The following is a 19,064-nucleotide window of genomic DNA, read 5'->3' on the forward strand; positions in this document are numbered from 1 at the left end:
AAATTTGCAATAAATCAGATAAAATTATTTTCCATTGTTGTTTCCACAACACAAAATCATCAGGTGTGAGAAGATTTTGCATTATTGTAATTAAATCATGATGTACAAGTAAATGAGTTGCAAAAGTAGCACTTAAAAGGCTCTTAAAATAATTACTATGCATCCCAAACTCCTTAATTGCCTTGCACAAATCCTTAATATTAGAATAAGGAAAGGGCATCCAGCCAGGGTTTGCTCCATTGCTAGAGAGTGTAGTAGAAGCAGTTGGAGTTACTTCCTGGAAGCCATGGGTTCCCGGATTTAAGGGAGTAGTCACATGATTGTGGGAATCTGGGACGGGAAAATGGGAAGCAGGGGCGGGGAGTGGAGGGGCAGGGGCGGGGAGTGGAGGCGGGGACGTGGCGGGAGGAGGGGAGGGGTTGGGGGCGGGGTTGTGGGAGGCAGGGGCGGTACTTGAGTCGTGGGCAGGAACAGAGGGAGGGGTGAAACACGACACTGTGGAGGCGGGGTTGGGGGCAGGGACAGGTTGTGACGCAGGAGTGGGAGGGGATGGGGACAAGAAGGGATTTGTGGGGTGGGGGAGAAAGGGATTGTGGGAGGTGTAGTTTGGGGATGAAGAAACATTGCGTCCGCCATTATTGGAGACAAACAAACTCGGAGAACAGGGCGTGGGGGGAGGGGGTTTTTCCCGGGCTGCGAGCACATGGCAATGGCTGTCCCTGGGAACAAAGAGGTCAGGCGAGAAGGGGGTTTTACACGCGCTTGAAACACGAGGGCTAGAAACTGGAGAAAAGGGAGTGGAGAAAAGGAGTTGGAAAGGTCCTGGGATGGGCTCTGGATTCCCATCCAAGGCAGGGTGCTGAGGAAACATGGGTGAGCCAGGAGGACGATAGCTCTCCTGTGCTAAAAAGTAGTCTTCTCTAGCTGTGTTTTCCAACATAGGGGAAGAGGGGTCAGGAACACAGTGGTTGGAAGAGGGTGTAAGGGAATTAAAAGAGGGTTTTTGCGGTGGCTTTTCATGTACTGCTTTTTTCTCTGGCAAAGTATAACTCAGTAACAGGAGAGGAAAAATTTTGAAACTGTTTCATCTTCTGAACGCCTAAGAGAGAAGAGTTTTCTCCCCACCTTATCCCAAAATTCAGGAGAACTCATATCCTCGGAGGTCAGATTAGGAAAGTACTGAAAAAGCCAGCGTACAAAAGATTGAACTAGATTTTTAGGGTATTTGTGCCCGGTACAAGAAAGGTAGCTTTGAACTTGGTGGTATATTTGTCTATGGTGTGCAGAAACCTCAGATCCCATTACGAATGCAGCACAACAAACCTCAACCCCTAATCGCAAAAAAGAGGGGGGAAAAAAAAAAAAAAAAAAGAGAAAATTTGCACCAGAACCAGCTTAAGACAGGAGCCCCTATACCAGCAGGGAAATACTCACCAGAATTCTGGATTTACCACAGGAAAGCAGGTCCGGAGGAAAAAAGTATGCGAAATGGGTCTTCCGCTTTCCAGCCGTTCACTCACCACGTGGTGTGGGGGAGGGTACAGGCTGAGGCTCTGGGCTCGCTGTTACGCAGAAAGTAACAGCTCGCTACAAAGAGCTGGCACAGCAGGAGGTGCAGAGCTAACTCCAGCAGACATGCAGCTGCTGGGACACCCTAAAAGTCTCTCAGAACCGAGGTTCAGAGAGAGCACACTGGGCGCCAAATGTGGAGATATACTCACAGCTTTTTACTGGCTAGCGCTCGTAGTTCAATGCCTTAGAAAGCCTCGGGCAGCCTAGAGAGGTAGCACGGGCAATCTAGCATTTCAGTAGCTCTAAAAGCAGCAAATAGTAGCTGCAAAGCTGATACCACCAGTGGAAGCAAAGAGGGAGAAACATAGTCTTTGGTTGCCAATTCCTGCAATTAGAAGCTTTCAAACAGAAACAGAAACACACAGATGTTCGCAGAAGGATTGCAAAGCCAGAGGGCAGGCCTCCTCTCGGGCCCTTTCTTTTATTCGGAGAAGGGGAAAGGGGAGGACTAGGGGCGGACCCGGGGTGACCAGCCAATCAGACACTGCTAAAGAGTTTGAGTTACGTTTGGTTTTGCTTGCGCTTGGAACAAAGGAGTTCAGAACACATGGCAGAGGCAAGTCCTGGCTTGTCTTGGGGAGGGGGAAGGGAAGCTTGGAACAGGCAGCAACAGCCACCTGTGGTGGGGAGAGGGCTGATATGCCCTGCCACACGGGCTCTGCAAAAAAACAGGACAAAACCAGAATCCCTTCACTGCAAGGAATGTAGCATGTCTGGGAGAGTTTTGTCCCATGGGAGAGTTGCTTGGGATTGAGGGCAAGAGTGGTGTCCAGGAAGGTTCTTCAAAGGCAAGAACCAGCATGTCCAGAGCACCCAGTCCCTGAGCACATGCACAGGATCTCAGTCTGTTTGGCCATACGGGATGCTCTGCATCATGAGGTAAAAGTCTCAAGTGTCATTGGGGATGTATAGAATTATAGAATCATGTAGGTTGGAAAACACCTTTAAGATCACTGAGTCCAACCGTTAACCCAGCACTGCCAAGCCCACTGCTAAACCATGTCCCCAAGTGCTGCATCTACACATCTTTTAAATCCCTCCAGGGATGGTGACTCCACCCATGCCCTGGGCAGCCTGTTCCAATGCTTGACAGCCCTTTTGGGGAAGACATTTTCCCTAATTTCAAATCTAAGCCTTACCTGACTCAACTTGAGGCCATTTCCTCTTGTTCTGTTGCAACTTGGGAGAAGAGACAGAGCCCCACCTGATTACAACCTCCTTTTAGGTAGTTGTAGAGAGTGAGGTCTCCCTTGAGCCTCCTTTTCTCCAGGCTGAACACCCCCAGCTCCCTCAGCTGCTCCTCATCAGACTTGTACTCTAATGTAGCTCCTTACCTCTCAGTAATTTTAAGAATTGCCTAACCAAATCTGCATATAACCACCAGAAGAATGTAACCCCACATTGTCCTCAAGCTCTCCACATGCCAGACAAATGGTGGGGGTTCTCAGAGGACTTGTCTCCCTTGAGGGGTGTCCTAGTTACAGGAGTAGGGCACCAGTTTAGGACTATGTGGGCATAACCAAACTATGTATTCTACCCCCTCTACATCATTCCTGATAAACTGTTAATGATGGATTGTTTGCAGTAGCTGCCCAGTGCACACCTGACACCTCAGGCTACAAGCTGGGTGTTAAATGAGATAAGGAAAAGAGGCAAACCCTGTGAGGTAGGCTAGTGGGTTTTTTTTCTTCACACAAATGACTCAGCTGTGATAACTCCCCTCTGGGAAGCACCAGTACATTCACACCCAGCCTGAAGGATCATCTCTGCTAATGAGCCATAATGGATTCAATGTCTGTCTTCGTTTAAAAGGCAGATGTCTGCCAAGGAAAGATGACCCCCTCCCTCCAAATCATTATAACTTTGAAATTATGGGGCTTCCAGGCAAAAATATGGGAAAAGGAATAACAGATCTTTACTAGAATATATATATATATATGTAACAAGACAGAACAAACAACAAAAAGAAACAATAACAAATTCCCCACCCTTTAAGCAGTTTCCCCTTTGGTGTAGTTATGACTATAACCGGCAGAGGGCGCTGGTGGCTCAGGCAAGGCAGAGAGGCTGCAGTGACTCTCCCGCAGCTTCAGGGGATGCTCCAATGCGAGCCCGGAACCTCTCCAGGCAGTCAATGGCGGCTCAGAGAGAGAGTGGGAGGAAAGGGACGACTCCCTCAGGGTCTCACTCAAATGGCGATTGGTCCTTGGCACCACCTATGGCAACCTGCAGGGGAGGTGGGCAGGGCTTGGTTGCGATGTCGAGCTACTGCACAGAAAGGGAACAGGGAGGGGTGGCCCTGGCCTCAGATGACATCCCACGCATCAGCTCTGGACTCCCAAATGGCAGAGAAGCAGCAAAAAGCAGGGAGGCTTGCTGTGCCAAGACCGCAATGCAACGAAAATGTCATTGTATCTTTAAGATTTCACAGCCGCGGGGTGGGGGCACTGCCCAGGCAGTCTTTCTTGCCCTTGTGGTGTAGGATTGAAGATATCTCGTGAAGGGAAGTGGCAGCGAGAGCTGGCACTGGAAGAAGGTGTGGCTCTCCTGCTGGGTGAAGGAGGAAGAGGTTGGAGGCACAGTGCTGCAGCGAGCAGTCCTCCTGCAATGACTTAACCCATCAGACTCCCAAAATATCCCATGACTCACAGTATTACATCATTCCATTGTGCAACTCCCCACCCTGGGGGAGGTACTGAGCATTCCCCACCTGAACCTGAGCATATCTTTGGGTTGTGGGACTTCTGGTACCACTCTGGATCCAGAGCAGGACCAGAACTTCAACAGGACTGTGACCATTACTTCGACAAGACTGCAACCATCACTCTGACCAACAGGGTGCCAGGTTTACTCTACCAGTTTTCTCTGTATCATTGTATTCATTGTAATCTCTTTAGTAGATTGTAACTGACCTGTAATCTTTCTTGAGGTAATTGAGTGAGGTTCATTTCTCCTGCCACTTTACTTTTAAGCTAGCACAGGGGGCTATGAGCAGGGCTGATGGAACAGACCAACTGTTTTAGACCACAGTTGTCCATGTGTCTGGAGTTATTTTCCCCAGCCCTGTGCCTTCCAGCCCCTTTCCTTGGGAGGAAATGATGTAGTAAAAAACTTGCAGGAATCCCATATTTCTGAGCATATAGACTGGTAATCACTAAGACAGCTGAAGCCTTAGATTTGTTTGCATAAGCTCCTCTGATAGAGTAGACATTTGTCAGATATAAATTCTGTTGAAAGGTATCTCATTTACTTAATTAAATTTAAAAATTGGTAGAGAAATGATAGCATAAACAATACCATCCTATTTCCAGTTTGGTAACCCTGACTGTCTCCCCTTGGTTTTTAATACTTCTGCAGTTTTTCTGTGACTCTGAATGTCTCTAGTTTCCACAGTGACCAATGGCCAAATCCCTGGTCCCACTGAAGTCAGGGGAAGTTTTGAGCTGAATTGGAATTTGGCCTTTGAAGTGAAAATAGTTAATTAATATTAAATGGAGTCAAGATGTTAGAGACTACTGTGCTGTCTAGATACTTTTTCTTGTAGCTGAAGTAGGGTTGCCCACAAGGCACTGTGTCCTTACACCAAAGGATGAGCAGAGAGGGACAGAAGAAGGATTTCCCAGTAACTGCAGCATTTTTTATGGGGTGAATTCTTGCTTTTCTTGCAGATGTTGCTGTGTGATTCAAGCTTCAGCTGTTCCTCCCTTCAGCATCACAACCTAAAAGCCTGGGTTGGAAAGTGCCTCTAGGTTCCTACATGGTCTGGTTTCCTAAGCTTGGCATGTCACCCCAAGCTGCCATCTGTGCACCTACATTCCTGCCCTTGAACAAGCATGAGGTTGTTACCATCAACTCAACCCACGCATGTTGTGGGGTGCCCTGGTCCCCAACTGTCACGGGACGAGTGGGAGCTTCAGACAAGCCCTGCCTTGGCTTCAAATTTTGGCAACAGTTTAAATTTAGCAAATCATTCTGGCCCACAAGTTCTAGTAATGGCAGATCATGTCTATTTATAAAAATGAATTATTTATTAAACAGACAAAAGATCTTAGAGTTACTACACAGTATAAAACTAAAAAGAACTACTAGTAGATTACAGCATAACATAAAACAGTGCATGATATCAAGGTAACTATATTAAAGCTAGCAAAACAAATAGTATTGATTAGGAGTTAAATGTAACTTACCACAGAAATTATGATGATGTACACAGATTCCTTTCACTTAACCTCCAGGTCAGCAACTGCAAAGCAGGCTTCCCTACTCATGGGAGAAACTCCATACATTTCCAGGGAAATGTATAGAAAATTTCTGCTTTGTGAAAGTTTGGTGTTGCTTTTATAGTCGTAAAGTGAGGTGTCTGTTAGAAATCCAGCTTATCTTTCCAGATATCACTTCAACTGTAAGATGTTTATTGGCAGCTAGGAGATGCCAGACCAGTGTTAACTCCATGGCACCAAAATAACTCACTATAAGACAGCTTGTCCTGTTTGAGTTATCTGATCGGTTAACAAACAACAGATAAGTTCTTGTGGGGGGCAAGATGCCCTGCTACACCAATTTGTCCCTTCCTGGGGCTCTCTATGTGCCCAGCATCTTGGTCACACCTAAGAGCAAGGACGGGTCATCCCAACCTCCCAGGCTTTGCGATGCTATGCATTCAAAAAAGTTTCAAGATCTGGGTCCCATTCTTCCTGCTTTGGCTCTTCTTCCCTGCAGATCCTATTTCTTCTTGGCTTTTCTTCTTTGCTGGAGTGTTGGGAAGATAAAAGCACACAACAAGTCTTTGCTTGAATGCTGGATAATTGTCTAGACCCCTGACTGCTGCCAAGTCACAGACGTTGATCCTTGTTTACCATTCTACCTCCTTTGCCTTTTCTTTCTTGCAATCTTTTTTCCTTAACTTCTTTAACTCTAGTGTTTTGTGTCCTGTGGTCAGTGACTGCAGAGCTTCAGTCTGTGTTTGCTCTGCCCCTTGCCATGGGGATATCACCTTTTAGCTGTCCCATACAGGGATGGAGCTGCCAGTCCTCTCCCCATCTAATGTAAAAGCCCCAAATAGAACAATCTTGCATATTCCACATTGACTTAACTGGGTTGGTTTTTTTAAAACATTTTTTTCTTTCACAACCATTAAACAGAAACAGTTTGGATTATAATATCATTATGTCTTTAGGAAAAAACTTTCCCCACATGCATTTCTTGCAGGAATTCAGAGCAGTTTGGTTTCCAGCTCATTTCCAGGCATTTTCCCTTACCTCTGCTGAAATTAAAGCTGTGTGAAACTTTTATAATTTCTGTGCAATAATTTCCGTGCAATAATTTCCATTTAAATAAAGTAGAAGTCTGTCTGGTTTATGACCCAAGGCTGCAAGTGTACCCAAACAGATGTTTGAGAGAAGAGCAAAGCCACAGAAAGCACAACTTGCATGCTTAAGCATGTGAGGGCTTGGTACTGGATAAGGGTTTTAATTAACTTTTATTTTGATATTCCCCTTTTAATAAGTGCTGCTCTTTACAAAGCTGTTTATGTGATTGTGTTACTGAGAGGAAACAAAGAAATGCCAGGAAAACTTGATGTGGAGAATCTGTACTCATAAACTGCTTGTAAGCTCCAGCAAACAGGAAAGCTTCTCCCCCTCTTTTTTTCCTTTTTTTTCTTTTTTTTTTTACTTCCCTGCCATTCAGCTTGCAAAAAACCCCAAAAACAACCCAAACAAAAAACCCACGTTGAATATCTCAGAAAACTGGATGTGGTGATTTGAGACTTAAGACAAATTCCTTCTACTGCCACTACCACGAAGCATCTTCCTCCCATGTTTGCCAATCACGAACCCTCACTCTATGGTTATGAGCCAGTTGGCCTCAAATATAGGTTTTAACTCCTGGGGATGCCAAGGAATACAGATTCCATGGGCAGATGGCTTTGGCAGGCAGGGTTGGAAACTGTTTAGCTGCTGACCATTGAAATGTCTTTGTGAATGGCAAATTCCTTCATCTGACTGAGCATTAAAGCATCCCCCGTGCTCTCAGAGTCAAGACTGAGCATTAAAGAGGCATTGGAAAGGCAGGGAGGTGCTGCCCTGCTTAGGGCTAGCCCTGCACTGTCTTGGGTGAAAGTACACCATTCCAGGACAATTTCCTTCTTAGTTGCATCCTTGATGATGGCATTCTGTCTCTGTCTTCTCTGCTCGAGACAGCCATGCTGCAGCCTATGTGGAAATATGAAATGTCTGAGGCTGCCAAAGTGGTTTTTTCCATTTGACTGTTTTTTTTGGGGGGAGTTATCATCTCAGCTACTGGTTCTAGCCAGCACACAGGGGCTTGCTTGCCCCTTCTGAGTCACTGTAGTCTCTTGAGCCAACCATTTGCAGGCAGTTCCTCCTCTCTGTGGCTGTTGAATTTCCATGTTATCTGTTTGGAGCTGTATGCATATAGCCTATCTGGAGACAATGGTCCTGGCTCCCCATGCTGCCAGAGCCAAGCATGATCCTCAGCTTCTTCATCCATGCATGTGTCCTGTCCTGGTGTAGCAATGATGAAGGACATGCATAAAGAAAGGTGTATTGGGTTTGCATGGCCAAGCTTTGGTAGCAGGGGAAGGGGGGGGGGGGGGGGGGGGGGGTGCTACAGGGATGGCTTCTGTGAGAAGCTGCCCTAAGCTTCCTCCATGTCCATCAGAGCCAATCCCTGGTATCTCCAAAGACGTATGTGCTGCTGGTCAAGACTGGGCCAAATAGAAATGGTGGCAACACCTCTGTGATAACATATTTAAGAAGAAGAAGAAAAAAGTTATGGCTCAGTTGCAATTGTGACCAGAGAAGAGCAGGGTGAGAACATGTGAGAGGACCAACTCTGCAGACACCAAAGCCAGGGGAGAAGGAGGGGGAGGAGGTGCTCCAGGCACCAGAGCCAAGATTCCTCTGCAGCCCATGGTGAAGACCATGGTGAAGCAGCTGACCCCCTGCAGCCCATGGAGATCCATGGGGATGCAGAGATCCACCCACAGCCTGTGGAGGACACTCACACTGGAGCAGATGGATGCCTGAGAGGAGGCTGTGACCCCGTGGGAGGCCTGGGGAGAGACGACCCCATGCTGGAGAAGCCTGTCCTTGAAGGACTGCACCCTGTGGAAGAGTGACCCACATGGCAGCAGTTTGTGAAGAACTGTTTCCCATGGGATGGACTCACATTGGAGAAGTTCATGGAGAACTATCTCCAGTGGGAGAGATCCCATGTTGGAGCAGGAGAAGGACTCCTTTCTCTGAGCAGCGAGAGAAATGACACATGATGAACTGACCATAACCCCCATTCCCTGTCTCCCTACACTGCTGAGGGTGGAGGTAGAGCTGGGAAGGGGGGAGGGGGGGGGGGGGGAAAGGTGTTCTTTTAAGGTCTTATTTTACTTCTCATTATCCTGCTCTGATTTTGTTGGTAATAAATTCAATTAATATTTTTAATTTGAGCTTGTTTTGCCCATTACGGTATTTGCTGAGTGATGTCTCCCAGTCCTTATCTCAACTCATGAACCCTTTGTTTTATTTTCTCTCCCCTGTCCAGTTGTGGAGGGGAGTGATAGAGAGGCTTTGGTAGGTGGCTGGCATCCAGCCAGGGTCAACCCACTACAAAAAGCCAAACAAAACCATTTAGTGTGGGCACCTTGTTTACTTGGCAATTTACTTTTTAGCTTATTTTTTTCCACTTTGAAATTCCTGATACACTTTAAATTGTTCACTGCAAACCCATGCAGCAGTATGCCATGTTAGTACAGCAGAGATGGCAGTCAAGAGGAGCAAACAATGCTGTAGGCCAGGTGTATCAGGAGGTCCTTAGGTCTTCAGAAAAAAATATCTCCTGATATTTCTTGCCTGCCTGACTTCCCTTTGCTCAGCTGGGACTAACCAGATATTCCCTGGTTCAGTATGGAAGCAACACAGAAAACACAGAAAGCTGGGAGAGATTTTCCTGGTAACCAAAGTAATATATCTAACTGTTCATGAAAACTTTCAGCTGAAATATCCCTCTTTCTGAAAGAGATTTAGATGTGCGAGATTGTTAGATGTCAAGAAATTGAGTCCCCTCTTGTAGTAGGGAGACCCACAGAGCCCACCCACCAAGGGCCAGTCTGTTTGGTGGGACAGATGTGTTGACCAAAAAGGACCATGCAGAGAAGGTTGAACTAATGACCTTCTTTGACTTTCTAGGCGACAGCAGAGACTTCCTGGTGGGAACAAGTCTCAGCAGCATGCAGATCATCAGCAAGGTGGCACCAAACACAACAGGGACCACCAGAAACTCTACCAAGGAGGCCAGGCCCCTCACTCCTCAGGCAGGACAGGCCACCATGGCTACAGTCAGAACCGGAGATGGCACCACAACCAGAAACACTTGCCCAATGACAAAGAAACACACAGAAACACCAAAGAGACTGAGAACTTGAAAATCGAGGACACCTCCATCTGTGCAGTTCACATTCCCTTGGAGATGCACCGAGGCCTGGAGGCTATGGAGAAGCAGTCTCAGCAGTACATCCAAGAGTCAGAGACCAAGCAGAAAGACAGCATTCATGAACGCATTGGGGAAAGACCCAAGATCAGTTTGCTTCAGTCTTCCAAAGACAGGCTGCAAAGGAGACTAAAAGAAAAGGTATTATTTCTTAGGGAAATGTTGAATTTCCCTTTTTACAAGAGTCTGGCTGTTGGCCATTTTCCATACAAAGGGTGGGGTGGGCTCAAGAAACCTTTCCATCAATGCATCTTAATCTCCCAGTGTCAACACTTCTCTCAAAGTGTCTTCATGCTTCTTCAGGAGGCCTTTTATTGACACAATTAAGTCTTGGAGCTTGACTTCTTGGTTGAGGTTGCTACCAGCTTGAGTTCTTCAAAGACTGGGAACTCTTTTCCTGCATACCCTTGGGGAAAGCTGGTTCACACATGAGCTATGATGTGGGTGCACCTTCCAACTGACTCCCTTCCAGTCTGCAGAGCTCATCGACTTTGCAAAGAGGTCTAAAAAAGGCAATTTGTCTCTCTACAATTACAGAGCTAAATCCCAAGCTTTGACTTTTGAGTGCTGAATAGCTGTAGTCAGCTACTTCAATATTGATATCCATTTATCTCAGCAATTAATTGAAATGACCTTATCTTTCCCACTTCCTTCCAACAACCTAACAATAGCTAAACTATTGCATGCAAGTGACAGAGGAGAAATACTTTTTTGAAACAATATTCAGCATCAGATTTCTGAAGAATTTGGAGATGATATTTCCATTTTCCCCCTGTGAAACTCAGATTCTTTCTCTTGAGATTCTTTTGTCAGACTAGAAAATGAATCTGTAAGGGTATCTCCAATGAGATTTCCAAAATAAGTAGCAAAAATAACCTGAACATATACAACTCCATGGGAGTGCATGTTGGAAATGTATACCTTTGAATGCATGAGCATTTACTATTTATGTATGTGGCATGAGGGGGAGGAAGAGATTTTGTTAGTTATTTTTATGTTTTTTAAAGCAATAGGAGTATAGTAGAGACTTTCAGATGATTAATGCTCTCCCTGTGAATTTATAGTCTTATAAGAAACACATCACATAAGTACCCAATCTTAGGGGGTGGGTGGGTATTGTCAACACAACTGGCCTCCTGAAGGGAGTTTTGGACAATTCCAACTGCTGTTTGGCATTGGGGTTGTCCAAAAAATTGTTGCAGTTTTGTATTATATAGCATGTTTTAAGAGTTTTTCAAATGCTGGGATCATGTGACATCTTTAATCTCAATTTAAATCATTAAATATATCACAGAATCACAGAATATGTTGACTTGGAAGGTCCCACACAGATCATTGAGTCCAACTCCTGGCCCTGCACAGGACACCCCAAGAGTCGCACCATGTGCCTGAGAGTAGTGTCCAAATGCTTCTTGAACTCTGTCAGGCTTGATGCTGTGACCATTCCCTGGGGAGCCTGTTCCAGTGCCCAACCACCCTCTGGGTGAAGAACCTTTTTCTAATATCCAGCCTAAACCTCCCCTGACACAACTTCAGGCCATTCCCTCAGGTCCTGTCACTGCTCACCACACAGAAGAGGTCAGTGTCTGCCCCTCCTCTTCCCCTCATGAGTATATTAAAAAGTAGACATTTTCATAGGATTCTTATCTGAGCATTTTGCAAACATTGGTGCACTTTCAAAATAGAGACAAAAAAAAAAAATCCATTATCACCATGTGGCAGACACACACAGAAACCAGTCCAAGATGCCAAAGAAAGTCAGGGGTAGTCAGACTTTGACATCCTGGCTCAGGACCCTTGAGGAAATCTTCTTCCTGAGCTGAGGGGGAAGACTTTGGGATTGAGTGCTGTGGGAAATGGACAAAGAGCATTTCTGGGACAGGATTCATTCACTTGTGGTTTTCAATGCTGAGATTATACCATTGTGTTGCTAAAAGATGTTTTGTTTTTTCTATGTCTGTTTATATGTTTCTCCAATCCCCTTCCCCCTTTTCTGTTTGTGGAAGGACAAGGGATGATATGTCTGTTTTTTCCTTGTGTAACAGATGCCTTGTCTTTCCCTTTCCACGGACCAGGACAAAGTCATGGTGGAAACCACCAATCCTGAAAAGAATAAAATGGACAAATTAATTGAAATTCTCAATAGCATGAGGAACAACAGCAGTGACGTTGACTCCAAGCTCACCACATTCATGGAGGAGGCCCAGAACTCTACCAACTCTGAGGAAATGCTGGGGGAGATAGTCAAGACCATCTACCAGAAAGCAGTGACAGACCGCAGCTTTGCTTCCACAGCAGCCAAGCTCTGTGACAAAATGGCCCTCTTCATGGTGGAAGGAACCAAATTCCGGAGTCTACTCCTCAACATGTTGCAGGTAATGAGATAAAATTAGTTGGTTAGATAACTGCAGCATCACCCTGCATGGTCTTAGCATGCATTTGGACGGGAGCTGAGTTGCTATCAAATTCCTTTTGAACTCAGTTGATGAGAGGAGAACAGAAGTGTACCTGCAATTTTGTCTGTGCACATCTTTAATGGTTACCATAGATAACATGGCACTGAGTGCATTGTCAAGTTGCTCTTCATTCCCATTTCATGAGCTGTACATGTAATTACAGTATCTCACTCCAGGGCCTATCCGTGAAACTAGTGGGCTGCTTGTGGCAGCATCCCCATGTCATGAAGAGAACTCAGAGGGTCTTACAGTGGAGGGTCTATTTCAGCACCAGAGATACCAAGTTAAGTCATGTTCCCTGAGTAGGCTATTGGTTTCATCGCTTGGTTGAAGGGCTTGGTCCTGGTTTCTGATTGCAACACAGACTGAAATAATTTGTGTATTTGCTAATTATTTTGGGTGACTTGTTTATTGGTGTATGCAGCATTGGTTGACTGCTTACTCCAAAATCATCACTGACAATAAAACTGGGGGGGGGGGGAGAAAAAAGTAGTGGCTCTGTTCCGGTTTGGCCAAATTTAGAAATATATCCTCTGAGAGAAGGCACAACCACCCCTCCCCCACCAGGTTTGGGAAAAATAAATTTTCCTCAAAGGAAAGTGAAGGAGATAAAACTATTTATTTAACAAACACACGGGAAAAGGAAAATAATGCTAAATAATAAAATCTTTCGCTGTGGGGGAAAAACCTGGGAAAATGTTAGAGTCCTCCCTTTGGTCTCCTCGGAGCTGGGGCTTGGCCCAGGGCCAGGCCCTCTGTGCCCAGTGGAAAGTCCTCCCGATGTGTTCTGATGTTAAAGCAATCAAGCAGTCCAGTAGAAAAGGGAGAAAATCTGAAATTCCAGGGAAGGAAAAATGCAACTCTCAGTCTCTCTCCAGAGAAAAAAGCAGCTGAAAAACTGGCCAAAAAAAAAAACTGTCCTGGGGCAGCCAGTCGGGTGCTTCCTCCCTCCCCTGCTGCAGCTGGGAAACAAATTGCTATCTGTGTGTGACCTTGAACAAGCTGCGAACTGCTTGAAAAAGTTTTGCTCAGTTTTTTTTTCCTTCCCCCTCTCAGGCTCAGTTTAGAGGCATAGAAAGGCACAGAAATTAATTTCTGGGCATAGGCAGCGATATGGGATACACATCATAAGGTCACCCCAAGACAGGCTCTGATAACTGGTCCATGAGCTTAACAGTTGAACTTGATTATCTTGGAGGTCTTTTCCAGCCTAGGTGATTCTATGACAATGGTGGATGATGGGGAAACAGGACTGTCCTCAGCTGCCCACAATCTGCTGGGGGAAGCATGCTTTACTGTAGTGCCACAGTTTGCTTTCTGGGGAGGGTGTCACATGGGCCTCCATCTTTCTGCCTCTATGAAGACAGGACATGTAGAGTTGAAACCATGAATTTCTATCCTTAATTTAATATGTGTTTCCATTTGACTATTCCCTCATGCACCCATGCCATCTGTGGGGCATATTAAGCTCTCATTTCATTTGTCTGTGATATCCCTTGGTTGCTGTGCCTGGCTGCCTGTACCTTAAGTTGGCTTTTGGGCAACACAGCAAGCAGGAAAGAAGAAGCAAAATAAAATAATGAAAATCAATATTTAGCATAACCAAACATAATTCTGGAAAGTCACTGATTGGTTTTGCTTCTCTTGCTGCTCTGGGTGCGTATCAAACTCAGCATCTCTTCCTCTGCTTGCTCCTTCTCCACTGTCCCCTGCAAAGCCTTTGGGCAGCACACATATTTGCCCATTGCCTGTACCTGAACTGGATTTTTTCCTGATTGATTTATTTCCAAAGCAATTGTACAGCAGGAGGAGAAAAATTGTGGTCCTCATTAGTTTCAGATTTAACAGCAAGGGGCTGGAGGGAGTTCTAAACCTTCCATGCATCTCTCTCTTCCCATGCCAAGTAACTCTTATGTCTTCTCCCATTTGTCTGAGTGATGCTAAGAAATCCAAAATAAATTCCAGGAGCAATGGCCAGGGAGAAGCAGGGTGTTATCCAAAAATTGAGGACAGTGGGTTATGAAGGACTCTTCAAACTTACTTTCTTCTCTTGCCCCAGCATTTCCACCCCTACCACCAGACCCAATAGACTGACTTATACTGCAGCATTGTGTGCAATAATAAATGGTTTCATATTCAGCTCTTCATAGCATGAATGTAGGATAAATAATATATCTCATATCTACAGAGAGTCTCAAAGTGCTTATCAGGAACATGTAGCTGGACACGGCATGATGACAGCATGATGTCCTGTCCTGGTTCCGGCCAGGACAGGGTTAATTTTTGCGGTAGACAGGAGGAGCATGTCTAGAACCCTGAGGTTATTCTATACCACCTCATGTCATACACATGGAGTGAACAGGGATGGGTCCCTTCCAGTTGGGCCGGTGTCAGAGTGAATGGTCAGGGTAGCGCTGGGTTCAACATGGTGAGCACTTGTGGGTGAATCGTTCACTTGTCTTGTACACTCTGTTATTAATGTTGTTACCATTTGTTTCTTACTTCATTGCTGTTTGTAATATATTGTTCTTAACTCGTGATCTTTACCTTTTGTGCCTCCAATCCTCCTCTCCAGCCTGCCATATGGGGAGAGAGAGGAGGGAGTGAGTGAGTGGCGCTGGTTTGGAGTGTTTCAGTGGGAACACTAAATTGGGCAATACCATTCCTAAACCATGACAGCCTTATTTAGTGGCTAATATGGGGCTCGAAGGGTTGAGATGACAACAGATTTGCCCAGAGTGGGTTGGAACCAAATTGGATCTAAGCATTTGTTGTATTAGGTACAGAACCGATGGTCACAATGTTGCTTGGTCTGTTCACATGGTTGTGGTACCTAACACTGTGTATACTCCTGTATATGCAACATGTGGCTCCTCATTATGATCTTTTTCTGAGCAGGAAGAGTGATCAGAATTGCTTTGTTGCTGTACTGTGTGATATTAGCTTATGACATGATAACATCAAGGGCAATGAGGGTCATTTGGGATATGTATTCAGTGTTGCTCTCCTGCCCTTCCCTGCACTACCTCTGGGAAATTCATTAATAATTGTACCCAGTCTGTAGGGAGAACAAGGGAAGATGATTTTCCCCAGCTTTTCACCCCCTTTTCCTCCTTCAGGCCTGTTACAACAGCTTTTGAGAATTTTGAATTCTCTTTGGATGTTAAGGAAAGCATGTTCTTGTTGCTCAGTCTGCCAGGTCTCCTCAGTACAGTCAACACCATGTTTAGAGTTACAAAAGAAATTTCTAGGAAGGTCATTCAAAGATCTGTGCCAAGGGTGGACAGTCATGAGTGGCATGGAATGTGGGAGAATATGGGCCAGTTTTTGGAAAAATTCTCTGCTCCAATGGTTTGGAAGTCCACCCCTGAACAACTACAGGACCCTGATAAAGTGACAGAATATTTGCAAGGAAAGTGCTGTGGCAGTTCCAGAGAGGCACAAAGTTATTGCAATGTGTTTGGCCCAGGCTACTCTTTACTGGACGAGGTTTGACACTAGACAGCACCCTCAGGGGAAGGAGGAGGAAAGCAGACCAACAGGCACAATGGCCACTCAAACTGCAGCTGAACCAAAGGAACAACCCATGCCGGTAGCAGTTGCCCTTATACAGAAGAAGAAATCTGTTGTAACCGCTTAACTGCCTAGCAGGCTGCAGCTCCCTGTGAGCACAGTGGGAGTTACCTAGGGCCGTGCAACTAGTCACATCCCGGAGTCCATTTCAGACAGCCCCGCGATCTGGCTCCGGCAGCCAGCAGCGTTACAACACAGTGGTGATAAAGGAGGTAGAGAAGGGTCTCCCATGAGGGTGGTAAGATGGCTTTATTCACATCTTGTCCTGGCGCCCTCAGAGGCAGAGAGAGAGACCTCGTGGTCTGGGTGCAGGGTGGTTTTGTCAGGGGCCCAGGGGCAGTCCTTGGGCGGGGTTGGGGTACAGGAGCCAATAGGGAGAAACCGAGGGAGTGGCCAAGGCTAGGGCAGGGAACAGGGGGAACATGGCATCACAGAATCAGGGGGTTAACAGGCTACCACAGAAATCCAAGACCAAATCAGTTTTCTTAGTGAGAGGTGAAGAGGAAGTAGGTCCACGATTGGAAATTAGAGGGTAGTGAAGCCAAGCAGCTGGGATCCCTGTCCCGGTATGTGGGCATTGACAAGGGGATTGGGAAGAGAACAGAAACTCTCAGCCTCTGAAGGTGATTCCTGTCAAGCATGAGGGAAAGTTATCCTTTCAAGGATGATCTACCATTGTACCCAGGCAAGTGGAACAACATGCAGAAAGGTATCCAGCACCTGACAGAATTAGCTGTGCTGGAGGTACTTTATGAGGATTCAAATAACGACCAGTCCTCTTGTTGCCAGAATGATTTTTGCTTTTATATATTCTCTAAATTCTTTACACATATATTCTGGCTCTATTGTTGTGTAGTTATATAGTTCCTAGCTAGCCCCAGTACTTTCCCCTACCTTGATAGGCAGAAAGACAAAACACATTCCAGACTCCAAGCAGGAGACCCAAGGCCCCTATCCTATCTTGGTTCTTCCTGGGAACCAAGGTTAAAACCAACTCTTCAATACACATTTTCATAAACAAAGTTTAGTTTCTGTCTGAGGGGAGAGGATTTAAAAAGGGGTTGAACCGGGAGGAATTACCTCACCACTTATGTCTCTAATTGTGGATTTTTGTCAGTTATGCTAATTTGCTAAACTTACAAAACTGTATTCACCCTGTGCAGGAATGGGCATTTAGGCATTTTCCATATCTGCCCCTGGAGGCCTCCAATAAAGACCAGCCTTTATATTACCTCCTATACTAATATTATCTCGAAAGTGTGTTGTTTCATTTCTAGGTTCTTTAAGGCATCACTCTATAGATCCAGATGAAGTCCAGTGTACACAATCCATGTGGCAGAAGTTTGCATGTAGCACGTCATTGCCATAAGCCAATTCATTGGCATTTATGTCAATGAAAGGAGAACAAACAGTGCTTCAGGTGACTACCCAACCCCAGCTATAGGAAGGACATCCTATCAACCTGTGCCGCGGCTGTAGAAAGACTGTCCAAGGACCACCAGCAATTTAAAGAGGACCTCAAGCAATTGAAAGAGGAAATGTCCCATGCCCTGCCACTACGGACCAGAATCTCAGCTATTAGGAAAAAGTGCCTCCCTGCTCAAGGGAGACGGTCCGCACCATGAGGTACCCTGCAGTTTTACCTGCATGACCATGGAGAAGACATGAAGTGGGATGGAAAACCCACCTCTGCCCTAGCAGAACAGGGACGTGATTGAAAGGGAAAACAAACACCGCAGGAAACCCCTCAAGGATAAATGCTGCTCCAGTTTCCTGTGGGCAAGTCCTCAGACAGAACAGAAGGGCTGATGTTACTTCTGATCCCCTTGAAGGGACCTCCAGTTCATATTTACAAGAAGTGAGCAATGAGTACCATGATGTTTTGGTTTTGAAAGACAGGTGTCTGCTAAGGAAGGCAGAAGACCCCCTTGAAGTGGCAGATATAACCCCTTTTCCCTCCAAGTTATTATATTTTGAAATCAAGGGCCTTTAGGCAAAGATGTGGGAAATAGGAATAACAGTTCTTTACTCTCTCTATATATATATATGTATATAACCAGTCAAACAAAACAACAACTATGGCAGTAACAGCAAACACAAACCCAGTCCCAGCCTTCTTGGCTGTCAGGCTATTTCCCCTCGGGTGCAGTTCCGCTCGCAGCCGGCAGGGGCGCTGGTGGCTCCCAGTGAGCAGGGCAGGTGCGATGGTTCCCCCGCGGCTGTAGGGGGCGCTCCGGAGCGAGCTCGGGAAGCACGTGGCACCAGTGCCCTGGGATCCCGGGAAGGGCTGGAACAAAGGCTTTACAAACCCCTGGGCAGCCGATCCCGGACTCTCAGGAACAGCAGGCTGGAACGGCAGGCTGGAACGGCAGGCTAGAGCGACAGGCTAGAGCGGCAGGCTGGAGCTGCAGGGACGAACACAGATCCCGGGTGGCAGACGAGATGTATCCAGATGGGAAAACCCCATGGAGGCCCAGGCAGGCAGGGCGAGCAGGGCTACAGCGTAGCGAAAACTCGAAGCAGCAGCGGAGCGGGGCAGCCACAGCCCGGTCTCCAGCAGGGCAGGGAAAGCGGCTTTTGGGGTCCTGGCGTTGTTTCCAGCAGGAAGAAAGAATGGCCAAAAGAAAGCAGCAGCAGCTCCTTTCTCTGCAGCTTCTCTCTCCGGAAGCTCAGAGCGAACTGACTCCACACCCAGGTGTAGACAAAGGAGTATCCAGGCCCGCCCCATTCCCCTTTTTGTCTTTCTTAAGTACAGCTATTTGTCCCCTAGCAACATGCATATGGGAGAAAATTCCTTTAACAGGAAAAAAACTAAAACTAAACTAAAAACCCCAACATTATCCACCCCGAATTTTTTCCCATACTAACATGTTACAGGAAACTTAACTTTTTTAACCATATAAATCTATGCATCACCCAAATTATATACAAATATACATGCTGATACTGATACAAGTA

General features: G+C 46.0%; 1 protein-coding gene across 1 annotated transcript in view; it reads left to right on the plus strand.

The window, feature by feature from the left end:
- Positions 1 to 19,064, plus strand: part of LOC125319331 (CBP80/20-dependent translation initiation factor-like) — a 516,903-nt gene that overhangs the window by 345,718 nt on the left and 152,121 nt on the right. Inside the window, exons 8-9 of the mRNA XM_048290438.1 lie at positions 9,777 to 10,218; positions 12,123 to 12,452. Of these exons, the coding sequence (XP_048146395.1) occupies positions 9,777 to 10,218; positions 12,123 to 12,452 (772 nt within the window). The remainder of the gene's footprint in view (positions 1 to 9,776; positions 10,219 to 12,122; positions 12,453 to 19,064) is intronic.

The sequence above is a fragment of the Corvus hawaiiensis genome, chromosome W (genome assembly GCF_020740725.1).
Source record: "Corvus hawaiiensis isolate bCorHaw1 chromosome W, bCorHaw1.pri.cur, whole genome shotgun sequence".
Taxonomy (NCBI): Eukaryota; Metazoa; Chordata; class Aves; order Passeriformes; family Corvidae; genus Corvus; species Corvus hawaiiensis.